The 20,309-nt window shown below is 38.9% G+C and overlaps 1 protein-coding gene across 4 annotated transcripts in view; it reads right to left on the minus strand.

The window, feature by feature from the left end:
• The window catches only part of DAAM2 (dishevelled associated activator of morphogenesis 2), a 200,137-nt gene that overhangs the window by 68,319 nt on the left and 111,509 nt on the right, over positions 1-20,309 (minus strand). For all 4 annotated transcript variants that reach the window (XM_033053949.1, XM_033053950.1, XM_033053951.1 and 1 more), the window contains 2 exons: positions 7,318-7,392; positions 883-977 (listed from right to left, as the gene is read on the minus strand). In XM_033053949.1, the coding sequence (XP_032909840.1) occupies positions 883-977; positions 7,318-7,392 (170 nt within the window). The remainder of the gene's footprint in view (positions 1-882; positions 978-7,317; positions 7,393-20,309) is intronic.

Here is a 20,309-nt window from a genome sequence, read left to right on the forward strand (position 1 = left end):
GTCCCAAATATATACTCACTTCAGGTCAAAGTCAATGAAAATTCTTTGATATGATTTTCAGGATTGTTTTTACTTTTTTATTTCATTTGTTTGGTTGGGTTAGGATCCCCTCCCCAGAAAAGAACTGCATTTGGTTAGGCATTACTGAAGCTCCCTGAAACTATAACTTCAGCATGGTCTGGGCACAGAAGTATTTAGCCAATATAAAAATCATTCAGAATTTTTTTGACTGAGTGCTCTCTGAAATCATATCAACTAGTGTTTCTCCACACTGCTCTTCTAAGTGTTATATTGAAAAGCTTCTATACTAGTTAGTTTGCTATTGTTCAGAGCTTTGTTCCCAGAAAAAGAAAGATGACCTTACCTTCAAAGACAGTACACGATAAAGTCTCTTTACATTTTTCTGTGCCACAGTTACAACATAGAATGGGAAGAATGCCAAACCAGGTGATGTCAGATGGATTAGCTGCTTTGTACTAAACAGTTCACATTACTAAAGATAAGGGGAAGCTTAAATTCAAAGTTCAGAGTAGAGGCTGAGACTTTGCCCAAAGTGAATCAAATTACATGGGATGTGCAGGGGACTGTGGAGATTAAATCTGATCTTCATAGTCATTACCTGTGTTTGCAAATATCTGGCACAGATTTTTCACAATAGACCCTTGTCTTTTGTTTTCCTGAATTAGCAATAGTGTGAAATTAGTTAGCCTGCCGACTAGGCAGGCTCAGACCAGGGACTGTAGGGCTCCCTGAGGATTGTCTGAAATCTCAGAGAGCCTTGTGTGAGGTGAGACAATGAGGTTTCTGTCCTTGCCACTCTTAGTGGTGTCACATCTGACCATTGGGAGGCAGCGAGTTGCGATGAAAGGTGAACAACATTACCTCATGGGCTGAGTCCGCAGAGCTGTCTTCAAGTCTTCAACTATTTTATTTTTCATTTCTGTTTCTTCTTCATCGAAAGCATACAGAGTCTGCATCTGTTCACAAAAGAAGGCGGCAATTAGGAAAGCCTGAGCTGCATGGAAGCTAAGAGACAGGCCAGGAATTATGAAAAACAACTATCCCATCAACACATGCAGAGGTGCCTGCTGACCTCTCACTAGGAAAGCAGTGCCTCAGCCACAAAACTGAATCCAGATGAGGCTGCTCATGTGGACTGGCAGCAGAATATCACTTTGCCACACTGGCTAAACTAGGGTTCTCAGATTACCCCCCCCAAAAATCACAGTTGCCAGTATGCCCGCAGAACACTGTACCTAATTTGGAACAGCAATCTGCTGTGGTGATCTATGGGTGTGTGAGGCAAAGTTTGTATGGAGAGGCAGTATCTTTTATTAGAGTAACATGACTGGAGGGATTTGGAGTGGAGGGGGCAAAAAAACCCAAACCAGATTTATGTGTCAAGTTTTAAAATCTTCTTCAATAGACTTGAAAGCCTGCAAGTACCCTGAATTACATTTTCTGTACATACAAATTATAATTTTTTCCCCATGCAAAGTATATCACCTGTTTTAAGATACTGGTGTTCCCTAAATACTTGGCCCTTGCTAATTAGGAACATTTACTGCAAAAACCTGGAGCATCATAAAAATCCCTGTTCTGTTTTTTAACACACAAAGCCTAGATTTCTTCCCACCCCCATATGCAGCTTGCAATTACTAGAGATTGCAGTCAACTGGAACTGAAGTTGCTGTGGGAGACTGTAAATTAAAGTGAGAGACAATGAGTAGAATACGCACATAAAATTATGGCTCTCAAAGTCAGACAAAGGCCTTAAAAAATGGTTTATCAGAAAATTAGGGTTCCAGATCGGCACTCAGCACCACTGCAGCCTTGTCATGTGAAGCAAGACTCTTCAGTGCCCTTTGCATATATCACTCAGGCTCACAAGTCCCATGAGTGTCTTTTGAAAAAGCTAAGACTTAATGCTGGAAATTCTTAGCCTATAGCTACGTCTTCTTAGTCGCTTAAACTGTAAAATGAGAGGATAAATGACTCTGTTTTTGGCAGGACTTCTTGTGGATATCACTCAGTGGTATCTGGAAAGCAGCTCTGAACCCCTTCTCAAATGAATAACACAATTAAACTGGTATCATCTATCGGGGATCTGATATTGTACCTCTCTGTGGTGGAATCTGAGAAGCTACAATTATGGCTCATTACAGCAAAATATTTCAGTCTTTATTTTACTGTTTAGTAAGCACCAATGAAAACCATTCTCTCACTGGAACCTCCCTTAACCTTCTCCATCCTCGCCACCAGCCCAGCACCTCTCTTCCCCTGGAAGGGCTCCCACTGCTTGCTTTTGCAAGTCGGGGGATGCCAGCTCATGTTGGATCCTCAGGGTGGCCACTTGGCTGCACGCCGCTGCTGTCTTATGCTGAACAGCTGGCATGGGGAGATGTGTTTAACTCTAGGGGTCCCCTCTCTGATCCACGCTGAAGTCAAATTCACTCAGTAACAGAGCGAGCTATTTCCTGCCCTAATGGAATGACAGAGCGCTACTGATGGAAAATGAGCTGATGATGTTTTATCTTTTGCCAGCATCCCCCGACAGCCAGAAATGTAAATTGAAGTTCTTAAGCCAAGCCATATATGATTCCCCTCTTCGAAAAATAAACAGAAATCCTGAACAGGCATTATGGATGGCAAAGTCCTCGGGTGTGATTTGGGGCTTGATTTTATTTTCTTGGGTGACAGCCCATCTGGTCATCTTTCCTTTGGCCCAAAAGTGCTCCTTTGAAAAGTCCCCCATTCCTCTAATGGCTTAATTTCTCCTCTGAGCCATTGTGGGGGGAAAGCAAATGGATGGTAGGAAGGTGCTCAACAGTACTTCGTTCAGAGTGAAAAAGGCCCATTTCCAAATGAAACAAATACAAATAATCCTGCCTTTACAACAGAGGGTGATTATGGAAAACCCCTTTCCTAAAGCTGCAGGCAGCCAAGAGCCCTTCATTTCTCACTCTTGTGAATGGCCAGGAATTCAAATCCGCATGCCCTCGCTGTAGACAGACTGGGTTTGCATTATGAAATGGCTTTCTCGGCAAGAGTTATAAAAAACATAACTGTCCCTGGGAGACAGAGGGGAGGGAACTGTCATTATTTGAGGTTGGATTTCATTCACATGGCTGACTGATGAATTGCTTTCCTGAAGCACAAACTGCACTCGAGGACTAACGTCTGCTGGGCTCAGGAGGCAGACAGTTACCATCAGTTAACCAAAATACTAGCAAGGGGAAGCAAAAAAGTGCCAGGTCCTTTTCTCATGCCTAAAATTGTATACATAGGGCTCTTTTTATAAGCATATTTTGTATATTTGAAGTTTTCCAGATCAAGTGTATCACATCAGAAACCATAGCATCTATTTACTTGATTTGCCAGTTAGAAAAATTCAAGAATTTGTGAAAGCAATCATTCATGTGGAATTTTTATATACAAAACTTCAAATAGTATAAGAAATTATTTTGAAATTTTGGATCCACTTAAAATGAAATGTTTTAGTTTTTTTTTTTAAAAAAGCACAGATTAATTCCCACGCCTTATCCTAATGGCGAATCAGTCCCCGAAGCTGTTGGGAAGGAAAATACAAAGACCATGATGACACATGTGGGGAAAAGAGAGAGAGAGAAAAAGAAAGAAAGAAAGGAAAGAAAGAGGAAAGAAAGGAAAGAAAGGAAAGAAAGGAAAGAAAGGAAAGAAAGGAAAGAAAGGAAAGAAAGGAAGAAAGAAAGAAAGAGAAAGAAAGAAAGAAAGAGGCACAAACCAGCATCAGCAATACACTGTATAACAGACCTAATTTTAATTAATAGCCTCACATGTGTGAAAAGAAGAAGCTAACAAACAAAAAGAATGAAGAGTGAAAAAGCAACCTCGATGTTCTGACTTCCCATTATAGTCAGTTGAAATTCAAGGTGCACCACATCTCTAACTACACTAAGGCTGAACTAATTGAATAAATTTTTGTTAGAATAAATTTATTTGAAGAAAGTATAAATCATAAAATATGAATATATGTAATTTTAAAAATACCTGAACTTTTATGCAAGTAACTTTCAAGTAAAATAGATGTCATCCAACTTGGACAGAGTTATCATCCACTTGCTAAATTCTGCTGGAAGATATCTATATTTTTAACCTCCTGTGAAGCTGCTCTGCCTTAAACAAATATTTTCTGAGTCAAGGAAAAGGGCCTGGTTACAGCTGTATTTATTAATCTTGACCCATCTCACACTCTCGACCGAGCCACCTTGGAAAAGCTGAATTTTTGACTACTGCTCACCTGAAAGTGTCTCTGCAAAAATGTCTCCACAGCAAGATCATAAAAGCAGCACAATGCAGTCAGAACTTTTCCTCCCCAGGAAAGTGCGAGCTGCATTTATCTGTGGTGCCAAGCAGTGCCATGGGGCAAGGAGGGCAGGGGGAGCACAGGGACAGTTCTTTACACGTGATATTAACAGGGCAGCTGCTCTACCTTGAAGAGAAGAAACTTGTGTGTTTTGATGACTCAGGAGTTGACAATGACATTGACAATGGAAACAGCCTTCCATTGTGGGCATGCACCCTGTCCCCATCCCCAGTATCATTTATAGCATGGAGAGATCATGGGATTAGACAAATTTGGAGGCTTAGCTTTCTAAATTAAACATGATTAGCAGCTGTTCCTTTTTCCTAATGACTGTCCAAAATACAGGGTACCAATGTTCTACTTCTTTCCGGTCAGGACACCTGGAGCCTGGGACAGTGCCTCCACATGCTGTGATTGCACACTAGTGAAGGTATACATTTTAGAGATTTGCTCTTGTGAGAATTTGGTTTAAAATATGCAAAACTCTGAGAATTCATAGCAACAGAAACAATTGTGGGAAGAGAACCATGCATAAAATGCATAATTTTTTTTAACTGGATCAGGAATCTGTGACCTAAAGTGCTTCTTAACATAGTGGTCTAAGGTTACAAGTAGGGAACGTCAAACATGTCAGGAATCACCACACTGCTCTCCAAGATAATCTGTGAAGGGCAGATACAGTGGGTAACACTGCAGCAGGGCTTCTGACAAAGTGATTCTTGAGCACTGGAGCCCTGGCCCGCTGAAATCTATGGAAAGATACCTAATGGTATCAGCATGAAAATGGTGCCTTTTCCACTCAATCAGTGAGCTGGAGAAACATATTTGCTAAGCTAATATATATGAAAAAAGAACTGCATAATTAAACAAAAGAACATTAAAAAGGATGTGAAAGAAAAATATGAAAAGATTCTTATGCAATGAATCCACAGGAGATGCAAAGATAAAATTTCATTGAAAACGGGATTTAAGGCATTTTAAACTAACTCTTCTGTGATAATTATTACTACCACTTCAACCCCAATACTTCTTGCAATATTTCTAATGAAAATATTGCAATTCCTGATCGTGCCCAAGAGACACAAACTGAAATACTCTAGATACTGTCAGGAAGCAACATGAAACATGTTTTTCTTTCACAGTTTCAAAGTCAACTCAATTTGGATGCAGTTTAAAAAAAAAAAAAATCAAAAAACCCACCACTAAATTTAGAACTGAGATTATATGGGACCCAAAAATAACTGTTTGAAAGTTAGAAATCTCAGAGGTCTAAATAATAATGAACAGAACATGTCTTTTAAAGTGTGTTGGAGCTGGTTCTTAGCTGGATTACTCCAGTTTTCCACTGATACAATTTCTGCAAAATCAAGTCAACTCAGTTTCACCTGCTGAAAAATGAAACAACCAAATCAGAAGTGGGGATATTAACCCCAGCGTGTCTTCTCAACACCTCAAGCATAAGAGTGAATCACGAGTCTTGAAGCCAAATAAAAGTTTATCAATCATTCAGGCACTGGCATTCAGGCATGCAAACATTACCAGGGCTGGTGTTTATTGGTGCTCTTAAAACACGTTTAAAATTAGAAACATAGGCCAAAATATAGTCTCATTCCATGGAGCTGCTCCAGATTTGCAACAGTGGTGTATACATATTCACTCCAAGTTTACATCAAGAACATTTAAAGACTAACCCAAAAGTCACTGAAATCAATGGAAAAACTTCAGTAGATTCAAGAGGCCTTGGACCAAATCCTACCAGAAGTATTTGGCTCAGTAACACTGCAAGGTTTCATACTAATTTTTTTTTCTTAATGGCCCTTGTAGAGTAAATTTGTTCAGTCAGGAAATCAAAGCCGAGTGTCATGCCAGTCACTAAAGCTCAATGCCTTTTCTAAAAATAAGTCCATATTCTTTCTATTCCCCTTACTCTCCCCCATGAAAATATGGCATGGAGGAAGGTGAAAGTTTTGTCTATTCACGACTCTCAGTAGAAAGCAGCTTTTCTTTTATCCTCTTAAGTGAGTTATTATAGATTGTAAATCTTAGGTTGTTTCACTCGGCCAGACATATTTCACCATGAGAAATACATCATTACTTACACATTTAGCATCCATTAAGACATTAGCTTTATGAAATTATTTTATACCTCATAGCCATAATACAAAAGGTGCAGAGAAGCCTTCAGAAATCTAAAAAAGTGTAAGTAAACAAGCAAGGTGTACTACCTAAGATGCTAGGAACAGAATTCTATCATCATTTTAGCACAACCATCAAATAAAGCTAAGTAGACACTGCACACAGGTAATTGGAGGAAAAAATTGACTACAAATTCAGTAAAACAATCAAATTTCCGTATCAAAGGAGATCAGAATACTATATGCAGATATTCTAATTCTGCTCGTGACCAGCTCTACTGGATGTTTCAGAGGAGGAGACTCACTTTAAAGCTATTGGAAAAGGATAATAAAAAAGTTTTCCTCAAATACCTTCTTGGCTTGTATCTTATGTCCAAGGTGTTACAGCCTTTTGCTCTTTTATTTCTGTGCTCTTCTATTACTAGATATTATCTTATATAAACAGCTACCCTTTCTTTAATTCTTCTACTAAACTAAGAACCCAAGTGTTATTTTGTAGATTGGTTAGAAATCAACTTGAAACCATACAACAAATAAAACTTCACCCTGTTTTTAAATAGTTGCTTTTCTGATTCATCAAACATTCTCTTCAATTTTCATTTCAGACTGTAACTTGGTTGCCTTCAGAGCTCAATATTGTAGGAATAAAAAATGGAAATAATCTACTGTTCTGCTAGAGCAGGGCTCTTTCTTGATCCCCCTAGTCTTCTTTTGTAAACTCTATCTGAAATTAGTTATGTCTTTGGGCTAACATTCTTCTCCTTTGAGGACTTCTTCCTAAAAAAGCACATCCCTATGGTAGGAAATCTTCCCTAGGTAGCAGGAGAGGTAACTTACTGCTGCCATGGAATTGATGCGATCAATGTAGTAGTCTGGCCAGCTGGTAGCAAGCTTATTAGGATCTTCTTGTTCCTGAAACAGAAATTTAGGCAAGATTATACAAAATGACTTTACACTCCAGAACCACCTGGGATTCTTCATTGCTCTGCTCTTTATTGTGCCATCTCCCCCATATTCTTGTACAATGCACAAGGATGTGTGACATTTATTACAAACATTTCTGAAAGTGTAAAGTTAGCACTGTCACCGTGGTATGTCAGATAAAAAGAATCCCTTTCAGCTCAGATTATTGAACATAGAATAATAAAGTTTGATGGAGATACAGTTATCTTTGGCATCTAAGCAGCAAACCACAGTCCCTTAAACATATTATGTTTCCAAGTAGAAGGATAGCCCATTTACAGATAGCAGGTTTACATTTTGTCCCTTTATACTGATAGATCTTATAAATTATTTGGTCTCTCTACTGTTATGGTGATGGTGGAATTCAGCAACAAAGGGGTTTAACATCTGCAATGGAGAAAACTTAAAAAGGAACCTGAAAAGATAAAGACTTTATCATTTTGATGTGATAAACCAAAACAGGCTCAGCCTGTATATTAGGAAGCATTGCTTTACCAAGAGGTTGGACAGACACTGGAAAAGGCACCCCAGAGAGGTGGCTGATGCCTCAAGACTGTTGATTATTTAAGAGGCATTTGGGCAATGTCTTTAAGAGCTTGCTTTAATTTGATCAGTCCTGAACTGGTCAGGCAGTAGTGCTAGGTGAATGCTGTCAGTCCCTCCAACTGACATACTCTGTTCTATCCTGTCCTAATCCTATCATATCCTCTAAAGTCAAGCAAAATCTCAGAACAGCCAAAGGAGAACAAAAGCATCCCCTCAGTTACAGTAGGACCATTATTAATCCTTTTCTCCTTACCTCCCCATGTAATCCACCTGAAATCATCTTCAGTATGCTAATCTCAATCAACCTTCTGAAAGAAGACCTACACTGACTCAGGAGCCAATTATTTTTTGTTCTTTGACTGCTCAAAAGAAATTAGATTTCCTTCTAATTAATATATTTATTTCTACATAGGTATAAGAGTCATTGGTTACAAGAGGATTGCATCCTCATCTCCCATTATAAACAAAGAATAACTAATACTAACATTCCTAGCACATGGTAAGAGATTGAACCACTTGTCTCATCCTAAGGGTGACCAAAGCTGTATGAAGACTGTGTGTATCTTGCCAATGCTGTTTGTGCATGAAAGCTTAGTCATGCTAAAAAAAGCTACCCTGGAAAGTATACATAACAAAATTGAAACTGTAGGTCTGTCACAGTACCTCAGCTATTCCACCATTATTTGGTTTAGAGATGAGAAATAGCTCTACCTGCTTCCTGTTGAGCCACATCCAGAGAAAACCTTGCTACCTGACAATTTCCTGCCAGGATACCTATCAATAAATGACAAAAATTCTGCCCAACTCAAAATCTTCATATTTTGAATTAAAAACAAAGTCATGAATGAGATTTGGATCATTTCCTCTCTTTCTTCCACTGGATATTCAACATGTAAACTAAAAGAGCATCTCCATTCATGACACTGACAAAACAGCTTTGTCCTCAGCTAGAGAAGGACTGCAATGCAGACACGTGTCAGGTCACACAGTACTGCCCATAAGTCTCTACTAATCCCTTACACCCAACTGAACAACTAAGAAGAGCAGAAGAATCAAACAAAGCATCATATAGATGAATATCACTGTACAAAAAGTATGAAAGGCTGGCAAACAGGTAGAAGATACCAACTATATCTACAATAGCTAGGCACACACCACGTACCACCTCATATTAAGTGGTGCAATTAATAACAAGGTGACATTTCTCAAATCAATTGAGAAGTTCTGCTGATTTTCCTTATTACCCTCTCCTGGCCACAATAAGCAGGAATCTGACAGATGCATATCTGTGTCAAATGGTGCCTTACAGAAATATGCAACTCCCCACCAACACAGTTAGAGTAGCCACACCACATTGGTAGACTGCATTTGCTGCCCTTTTCTGTGCAGAATAATACCTAGTGGCAGCCACAACACTGACAACAGTTTCACCACTGGCAGACCTTAACCTCCATTGCAAAAATCAATATAGAACCTTGACAATGGAAAAATACATTAAAACATACAATAGATAAACACAGTATTATTTTTATATGATAATCTTATCATCCTCAAAGAGAAAAAAATAAATAGGGAGCTTATCAAGAAGTATGAAGTAAGGTCATTCTGCAGGGAACCTGGCTGAGCCACCCATCTGAAGTGCAATGAGTGCTCATGTGATCTTCTGAATTTTTCCCTGCAGAGAATTACAAAAGCCCTAGCGACAACTGCAATAGTTTGCAGAGAATTACTGACAAGAACACTGCCAGAACAGTCAATACATGTATTGTCTATATTTCTCCTGCTTCCATTCTGAATTCCAAACAAAGAAACAAACACACATAAATTAAGGAATGCCTGAACTCATCCTTTATATTCCAAAATAAACTACAATAGTTTTTGACCTTAAGAATCTTTAGGAGGAAAAATAAATATAAATACTTGAATGCTACAATTAACATTTCTAGCTGTCTTTGTTAAACATGCAGACTGAAAACCATGAGATAGATACACTAGAAAAAATTCAGAATTCTAAACAATTTCCTTCCTGAACCCAAAACCACTAGAAATCTCACAATTAGAACAAATGACAAGAAGATTCTGATACCCTAAAGTATATCCATATATGATTAGCTTGACAATGAGGCAAGGTGCCTGAACTCTTAGTCTGTAAGTCTTATTTTCTGAATTAAAACTGGGAAAAAGTTTGTTTCAGTGGAACACAAAGTGTAAGATTTTTTCCTGAATTAAAGCCCAGACAGAAGATGTACATTGCTGAGGTTAAAGAAGTTTTAGCAGATACCCCACTAAACAATCATCACTTTCTGAAACTGTTTTGGTCTAGAAGCATATTAAGCAAAAGAGTCCATTCAATCTCAGTGGTCTCGCACGCTCCCTGCTCACACCAGAATTTTATGGTTGTCAATGTGTGTTTTACATTGCTATAATAAATGATAATGTAGTTAAAACCTGGCATTCTATTTCATTTTGAAGTTCCAGAAAGCTATATATACTCAGGATGAGTATGAAGATTTTTATCCAGCCCCATGAAGTCATTAGACTTACTTCAATCATATCAGCAATCTCCTGAGTGGCATTTTCAACAGAGAGTCATGTTCACACCTGTAACATCAGAGCAATTGGGAAAAAAAAAAACCCAAACAACTAACTGCCTAAATTATGTGAGTTCTGTCCATGCTAAAAGATTGCTGTACCAGGCTTTCTCCCAAGAAGGAGAAGATGAGTTGAAAATAAAAAGCAATTAAGTCTATGGTGTGGGGTGCAACAACAGGGTGCTGGGGTTTTTTGTAGGGTTTTTTAAAATATATTCAGAGAAGGGCAAAAAACCCCAACCAACAGAAAAAACGAGGCTTTAATATATAAAGCTGCATAGGTATCAAAAGCTGGAAACAATAACCCATCTGTATAAGGAAAAACATTAGCTGAAGGAATCTATTAAAGCAAAGCCTTCTTTTAGCTCCTTGAATAGTGTAAATATTACATTAAAAAACAGGCGTCAGCTTGTGGACTTTATAAGGGGCCATATCATTCTTCACTGAAGTAACAACTATGTAACTGCTGTGAAAACAGGATCTTGATACTATACAAGCCTGCAATATAGCCAAGGTATTATATAGGCTTTGACACTAATTTGGACAGGCTCCATGACTCGGTGGAAAGTGGAACTTATGACTTCATCCCAACTAGGACTTAATGGAGTTCTGCAAATATTTGGACCATCTGAACCAATCAAAAATGAAAGAAAATAAAGCAAAGTGTGCACAGTTCAGCTGATCCTGAAAGCCTTTTCTGCAGATCCTGGGAGACCTGATCCACTGGGCAAGCGGTTCTCTAGAGACCAGAGACTTTTACAGGATGCCATGTTAGTGGGAGAAGCATTTGCAATACAAAGACTGCCACAACACACTCAAACAAGCATTATAGACTGTTTTGATTGCAAAACTCTCTAAAAAGTAGTGTCTAACACTAGGGTTACAAAGTTAATGCAGAAATGCCAGATATTCATCGCTGAGTGGATCATGGAAATTAAAGACACTGTTTATATGGTGTTTTTTCAAGATGATTTCAGTCTTGAAAGAAACAGTGCAGCCTGTAGAGTAGCTGCCTGCACAAAAGTGATTTTGGGGCAAGCACTGAGTTTAGTTTCCAGTGATGACACATTGCTATTTTACTCTGCACCAAGCCAGCTCCAAAAATATTGAGCAGCCCTCTGGAGCATGTCCTGAAATTCTGAGCATGTCAAAGCATTAATAAATACATCCACAATATTAGCAGCTTTAGAAGCTTCTTTCCTACAGAAGGAGACAGAAAGGTATATATTCTGACATGACAATTTAAACTCATTGTCAGAGTTAGGAACAGACTGGCACACTCTGACACCATTTGAAACAGGTTATTTTTATGCAATGCCAAGAAATATTAACTCCCTGGGATCAGCAGGTGCTTGCCATCCCTGGGTGTCCAACCATTACATGGACTTTGCCACTATCTGTGCGCGCGCACACACACACGCACACACCTGCAATAAATTGCTGATTACTCATTAAGCCCTTCTAACAGGCAAACTATAGCGTAAAACTTCCTCCTTCAACATATGCATCAAGAAATACATCATCTGTTACAGCTGTCACAGGACAAGCATGGGTACTCTTGGGATGGCATCTATTCGTTGGCAACATGACTTCCTTCTCAAACCTGTCTCTTCAGTAGGGCAGAAAGCTGACCTTACTGATTTGCACTGTTTAGAACAGGGTGGGAACAAGGCACACACCTGATACTAGAAAATGTGGGTTTAAAACCTTTCTTGGACGGGAAGCCATGATACCGTTCACTGAGCTCCTCTCAGTATCAATAAAAACAGTGTGCAAACACAGATGAAGAATATAAAATGAGGCTACTGTGATATGAATTCCTGTCCAAGCTTGTTCACTGCATCATGTCCAGGCATTGCATGCTCAAGTTTATACCTGGGTCACAAAGAAGTGCACTTCCTTGCAACAATCATATTGAGGTCAGTGTGGTTCCTCCTCTCAACAACCTCTGCACATCTTTCAAGTACATCACAGATCTGAAAGATGGGTTATTTCACCTGGTCTGAAAGGTCAGCATCATCACATACAGCTCAGAAAATATAAATCATGGAGTTCAAGTCATTACAAGAAACTTATAAAATTTAGGAAAAACTGAAATGTGTTATTCATCACAGCCCCCGTAGATAACATTTTATACAAATTTCCCATTGAAAAGCAATGGGAATCGGAATCCTGATTACAAATAACCGGACATTTTTGGGGGGTGTTTGAATTTTTTTAATGACAGTTGACTGAAATTTTAACACGATTTACATCGAGATGAAAGCCTTGCTGGATAAAGATTCTCAGTTTCTTGTTGAAGCCCTCTCACACTCTTCACAATAACAGTTTAGCTGCTAAAATGTTCATCTGAGATGTACAGGATTCAGACTTGTGTCCGTGTTCTGTTTCAAAGTGAAGGGCATGACCCTTGTTCTTTACATGACTATTCTGGCCACTAAAAACAAGGTAGGGTTTTTGTTTGCTTGAAGGGTGGAAGATGGTTTTTACTGGTGCAACTCTTTTCCCTTCAGAGATGTAAAGACTCAACTCATCACAACATCTGCTATTAATGCTGAAATATTCTTCCATCACTTCTCACTGCACACTGACAAAGGTCCTTCGAGAAATTAACCTATTGGGTTTTTCAGTGTCTCCATCAGTGAGATCAGTAGAAACAGGAAAAATAGGATGCAGACAATTACACAGTGCCCAGTTACACAGGAAATCTGTAGTACAGCCAAGAATCAATCCACATAAGTTGTACTGCACTCTCATTCAAATCACTGTTCTCCCTTTTTTCATGTCTGACCTACTGACTTCCCTTCACTTTAAGAAGTTCAGCTTTCAAAGAAACATTTACTTGTTTATTAACACACTGTCCATTCTATTGGCTATGTCTCAGTTCAGAGCAGTCAAAGTATCACAAATAAAAAGTGCTTTCATTAAAAGATACAAAATGTGTTTGATCTGCTGTTGGACAAAATGCTAATTCAGAAGTGGAGCTAAAATACATCTAAGCTTTTCAGACAGTTTATGCCTCCAAAAAGCCAACCATGTCTCAGGAGATGCTAATTTTGAAACAGCACAGACCATAGGACCGAGCCATTCACTAGACAGATGTGGTCACCGCTCCATTTCTCAGACTTCATGGCTAGCATTTACACAAACAGTCTCAGAGTTTTGGGAAGGAAGCTGTATCCAAGCCTTTTAAGCACAATTTACCCAGATTGAGAAAAACAAACATTACTTCTCTCCCTGGAATTAAGCTATTGATGTGTAGATAATAATCCTTCTGCCACAAAAGCAGTGTACTGTGTAACATATTAAAAGAGAATATTCATTAATGCCCAGTTGGAACATGCCACTGAGGAGTTCTAATTGCCTCTCACAAAGGTCAGGTATATCCATACCTACTTTCAGTTCACTGCATTATGGCATTATGACACAGGGGTATTTTCCTTTTTCCTTCATGGTTCACAGGGTTGGTTTTTCCTTTTTTTTTTTTTTTTTTTTTTGCTTCATTTAGCTGGAGCTCTGCGCTGTTGACAGTTACTTGACAAACCCAACCATGACTTCTGATGCTGCTTACTAACTATTCTTTCAAAGGAAGAATCAAAGGTTTCAGAGTATTGTTTATATTACAAAATACCTAATACTGTCAACATGTGGAACTGGCTGTCAAAAAATATAATAAAGTATAAAAGTGAAAAAGGGATACATCTATGAGCAATGAGGATTCCTGCTTAGAAAGCATTTCCTAATATTGAGAGAAGTTTTAGTGCTGCAGAAATTCACCAGCCTTTAAAAACGAAAATGAATTATCAGTCGTTTTTTAAAGATGATTGGCTCTACCAGAGCTGAGAACTTTCCAGTCAAGTTAAATATATGATTTTTTGGGAACTAATTACGCCATCTCTCACTTTTTTTGTTTTGCTTCTTGAGCACTCAAAGATACAGAATCTCCAAAAGCTGTACCTTATATACACATGATGTGTAATTTCCAACCTCCTCTAAAACTCAAAGCCACTTCAAATTAATTATTCTTAATTGGTATCAGTCTAAGGGTGATGAAGGCATACTTTTATTTCTTGTCCTCCAGAAAACACAGGGCATCCTTTGCATATACAGGGAAGGTTTCTCACAGAACATAGACTAGAGTGGCATAACTGACAGGCAGAGATGTGGTCAGTGCATTGCTTTGAGCCAAAGATAAGAATTAGTGTTGTTTGAAACCTCAGAATTCTCAACCACTGATTTTAATGTATAGCTGTAGCGTTTAAACCAAGGTTAAGTTTATAATAAGCATATCTGGCATAAGACTAACAATAGATTACTGATGGAGAGAGTCTGTTTTGAGGAACTTTATATTTTTGTAGGATTGCATAGTAGATGTCCAGTTTTAAGAACCCAACTTCTCTTTGCTTTCCTCTTCTTTTGGTGTTTTATCATTCTCCTAAACACAGACAGATGTAAACTTGCTGCCAGCACTGATTGCAGCAGCCTCTTCTTATCACTTACAGATCATACAAGCCTGCTTGTCCCTCTTCAGACATATTCAGCCCTGCTATAGGATGGGAATCCCACCACGACCAGGTTTTAAGTTAGGGGAATACTGTGTGAAGTGACCAGGAAGATAACTTGCCCCTATATTTACAGAACTACTTAATTGTACAGCTGAGGTCACGCTGAATACTTCAGTGATTTCCACCCTCAGGACCAAGCTTTCTTGCCAAATTGAAGTGTAACAACATTAAATATGGTTCCTCTGCTCAATGTTTAGCCTCTGCCATGGAAGTTGGTCTCTTGTTGAGTAAATTCTCCTGACTGTTGCTGCATAAAGATCCTTCTGTACTAGTACCTGAAGTTCATATTCATTACCTTTTACGTGCTCTACTTTTCACAATCACAAATTAACCAGCTGTTATTTTGCTGTTGGTAAGCGTATAATCTAAATAAAGAGCTGCCAAATAAGGGGATCCATTAATTCCTTGCACTTTCAATGAACATGTAGTCAGGAGCCTACCTTTCTTCAGCCTATCCACTCCTTTTGGTTTGAGGGAAAATGTCCACTAGGGAAGATCCTACCAGTCAGAAGACTGAATCATGATCATTCTACCCAGAGAATCTTCAGAAGAAGACAGACTGTTTCTCATGGACAAGGCCTGCTCAGCAGGCGTGTGGCTGTAGGCTGCACTCTGCTCCCACAAACCTGCAGCAAGCCTGAGGTCACATCCTGCAGTAATGTGGGTAATCTGTGGCACTGCTGTCTACTCTGTGTTTATACAGGTCCTGTGTGTACATTTCCATTAGCCCAGTTCAGCTTACGGTCAACATTCCATGGATATGGAAAGGGACTTCTTCCTTACCCCACCAACTTGCCTTGTCTCCTTTCCAACAGCACTGTTTTAAATGTATTCCTACCACATTAAAATGTTGCCACTTGGACTGTCTCCTTCTTCACTTCCTTTCCTCCTCGTCCTGGCATTCTTTAGGCAATGTGAAAAGCCACAGAAGGGCTCAGACTGTGTAACTGAGCCTCCAAGTTTATCTTTTTGTCCTACTGTTTATCTCCAATAAGCAATGACTTAAAATCTTTTGTAAATAAAATTAAGTCACCTATGATTCATGGCTAACACCCTGCATGTTGCTTGATGATGGGAACGAAACTTCACTTACTGTGCTCAGGACACACCTATCTAGAGTCAGCAGAGATATTCAGGACAAGTCCTTCTGGAAGCACACAAGAAAATTTTTTAATACCAAATTCTAAAAGGTTTCTCTTCACTGTTCATACCATGTCCACTGTCTGTTTTTCTGGGGACACCACTTGTTTTAGTTCGCTTCTAATCTGGGCCCTTTTTTAAGCATGATGACAGTAAGATGGCCAGGGCAGCCAATGTGTTTTCCATTTTTCTCCATCATTTAACCCTTCATTATTGGGAAAAAAGAGTTAGGAGTTGTTGAACAGGTGAGCAAAGGAAATAGAGTCTGAGAGGCTCACGGCTCTTAAGCTGCTAGCCCAGTATTTGAACTTACCACTCAATTGCTTTATCTCCGCCCTTTCCATAAACTCAGGTAAAACTCTTTCTCCCAGCCTTCATTTCTCTCACTTAGTACATCTGCAAAGTGTTTGGGTTACCACGTGCCTCTCAACAGATGTCAACAGATGAATTATCACAGAAGACTGTGTGATTTTCACCTCAATTAAGGCATGTAGTGGAAACTGTCACATCTGGCTGCAATGAAAACTGAACAACTCTCCAGAAAGTAGAAGGCAATTCCTTTCTTTCTCTTCATGATTGTCACTATATTCTGACAACTCTATACTGTATCCATTTCTAAACTTCTCACTAAAAAGATAGAAATTCAGCAACTCTTCCCGTTCAGTATTCACTAGCTTTTTTAAGGCTTATTAACACTCAGTGAAATTCAGATTGAGCCCTGATCTCTGCCAAATTTGCTTCTTACACACCACAGAAACATGTTCATTATTTACATATTCTTTGCTCTTGCTTATCCACCAAAGACCAATCTGAATGGTGAGAAACAGCATTTTACAGAGAATATGTGGTTATCATTATTATTATTATTGTAACATGCCATCAGCAGTATGGGTTCATACTCAGATTGTGAACTTTCACAAGTTCACAGAGAACAGACAAGGACAGAACATAATCCAGTGGCATCAACATTTACATGTACTTCCCATGCAGCAGAATTGGACTGCTCACCATTATTTTTGTTCTTAAGTACATCAAATTACACCATGCTAGTAGGGTGACAGCTGGATAAATGTTTCTTCTTTCCTTTTTTTTTCATGTTAGGGTCATCTGCTTCCACTGAGTCCTCCTAAAACTCCCACAGAAGGCAAGCCAAATGGAAAACACAGCATTAGGCATGATGATGATGATTTTCTAACTCAGGACTATTTTCGGCCTGATATTTGATTAGTGTTGAGTTCTAACTTCAACTGAAGCTCACCTCAAAAACACAGACCTGCAAGATGGACACAAAATTCTGCATCCTCAGAATATCTATAGCAAATATCATGGCAAGTTTATGGCATTTATGTCTTCAGCAGTCTGAACTAAGGAGGTAACAAGGCATTTTTAAAGAAACAACTAAACTTTTTTTTGTTGGAGAGGGAGAGGAGAAGGAGGAAGAAACTAAAAATATTCCATGCTGTTCCCATGGGGGGCAGGGAAGAAAATGCTTTTCAATTATACATAAATAAATATATCATTTCAAGACCCTGACCCAAGGTAACCTCTTACGCTAGGATAAATAAATGAGTCTGCAACTGTTGGCATTGCAATGAGGAAAACATAAACCAAATAAGGCAGACAACTTGGAAAAGCTTATTATCCCCTCTCTAGGTCCACTACAATGTGGTCTTTTTAGGCATCACAATTCCAAGCCATAATAATGATATATCATCTGAATTGTGCATGCATTTTTGCCTTCTTGACAGTGAACTTACACTTTAAACCATTACAAGAGAGACTCAGAGGGGAAAAAAAAGTTAAGACGAGTATCAAACTTAATTAATCCTACTATATTGTTTCTTCAAGTACACACTTTGAGGTCTTTACTATAGAAGCAAAAATAACAAGCAAAAAACATGAAGAAATAATTACAGGAGCTCTAAGAGAAAACATAAAGAACAGGCAATGACTCTTCTCAAGTAAGCTGACCTGTTTAAAAAATAATTGGGCAACATCAACAAATATATATTATAATTATGTGAGATAAAATTTCTGAATTCATTATATGGAAGTATAAAAGAATGAGACAGTGTCTTACATGAATCCCAAGACTTATTTTTCTAGTGAAAACACATTCTCGCATTAAATGATGTAGAATTAGATGTATGTAATTTCAGGTTTTACATTGTATTAATGGTGCTGCCCAAATTTGGGAGCTACTGCTTCAGCCAATGACACACATTAACAGGTACCTCAATCAAAGCTCTTTCACTTTGAAAAGACCCAAGTACACCACTAACCAGGAAATGTGTGGTTTTGCTGCACTAGTGACGCTCTTTTAGCATTTTGTTGTTTTCTGTTGCATCCTGTGCTTGTCATAGGCCAGAGCTTCTGCATTTGATTTTCTTAAGCCTACTTGCATTTATAGCAAAGTAATTTTTGAAGTCACGTGCCTGTCTTCCATACCTAGACTAAAGATACTGAAATGACCCAATGTCAGCATCAAGCTAACAAATCATTCCAAACATCTGAGCATGAAGTCATTCTGCTAACAGAAAAAGGAACAGATGCTGGTGGGAAAAAAGGAAGTTAACTCCACAATTGCTGGCATTTTCCAAACATCAAGCTGAAGGAATGCCGTGGTTTGCAAAGGGCAACATCCTCCCACTGTGACTTCCCAGCACTATGAGATTTCCAGGGAGCCCTAGGCAAACTGAAAGAAGGTCTATTTTCAGGGAATTAATTTGAGAGATTCCACATTTCAGACTGTTTCACCAGCAGCCTTCTGAGCTAAGGAAGTCATGCAGTCTTCCCAGACAAAAAGCAACCATGGATCTCAGGCCCTGGGAGGGAACCAAACAGCATCTGCTACTGCCTATTTCAAGAACCTGGCCTCATGGCAATAACACAGGACAGTGTACAGGAGTTGCATGAAGCCTTATTGATGTTCCCTTTCTTTATAGGGCCATACAGCTGCTTTCCTAGTTGGATTTATGAACAGCTTAGAGAATCACAAATCAATTTAGGATTTAGGAAGGGGTCTTGAGAAGAGGGGACCCACTCAGAGGTAATGTCAAAATTAGATCATATTGTTCAGGTAATTGTCGAGGTTTGAACATTGAGTTAAATTAAAACATTGACTGAAGCTGAACTTCAGCCTTGAACTTCCAAAGCATTGGTAGGAAGAGAAACAATTTTATGATGTACCAAAGATTTCAGATAAAGTGTAATTCTTCATATCCAGTGTGGCTTTGCTGGCCTTTACCCTGTGGCCATGACACACCCTCATCGATTAGTCATGAATACTGCTAATTGTGGGATTGCTTACACTAAGCACTCAAAATCCTACACAGTTTCCTCAGCTCCCTACTGCCCACCAGTTGCTTTTGCTGATAGGCTATCACACATGCTGTGAGAGGTGTTTCCCAGACTTCCCAGGGAACAGAAAGTAAAAGTACCCACATTCCCATATCCACCCACACTCCCCTTCAACATTTCCTGCAGACCTGAGAGAAAATCTCTCATGGAGACACATCCAAGACTCATCAAACTGTGAGTCCTCACAAATGGCTTCTCAAACCATCTTGTGTGTTCACGTCTGCTACTCCCAGATCCAGCATATGGGACAACAACTCCAAAGAAAGCAACTTATAAGGGATACATTAAATGCTCCTTAAAGCTATAAATCCATAACCAAAACAGTTTAATATTCCAAATCAATAACAGACTCTAAGAGTATTTGAAAGTGGAAAAAATAATGCAAGAAGATGGAATTGGAAACAATACAACTTCAAACCACCCACTTCATTTATTGTGGGACAACCACGTGCTTGGCAGTCTTCATGCAAAAAGGATGAACCCCAAAGGGCTTTTGTAGCTCAGAACAGACAATACAAAACCAAAAACCCACACTCAGACAACACAATAGTGATCTTCATCTGGCATATTGTATCACTAAATGAGACCAGATGAAGATCCATTTTCTCTCTTCTTAGGGAAAATGTATCATCTCCTGAATGCCTCAGAACTGGCTGAATGGCAG

Source organism: Catharus ustulatus, chromosome 3, assembly GCF_009819885.2.
Source record: "Catharus ustulatus isolate bCatUst1 chromosome 3, bCatUst1.pri.v2, whole genome shotgun sequence".
In the NCBI taxonomy this organism is placed as follows: Eukaryota; Metazoa; Chordata; class Aves; order Passeriformes; family Turdidae; genus Catharus; species Catharus ustulatus.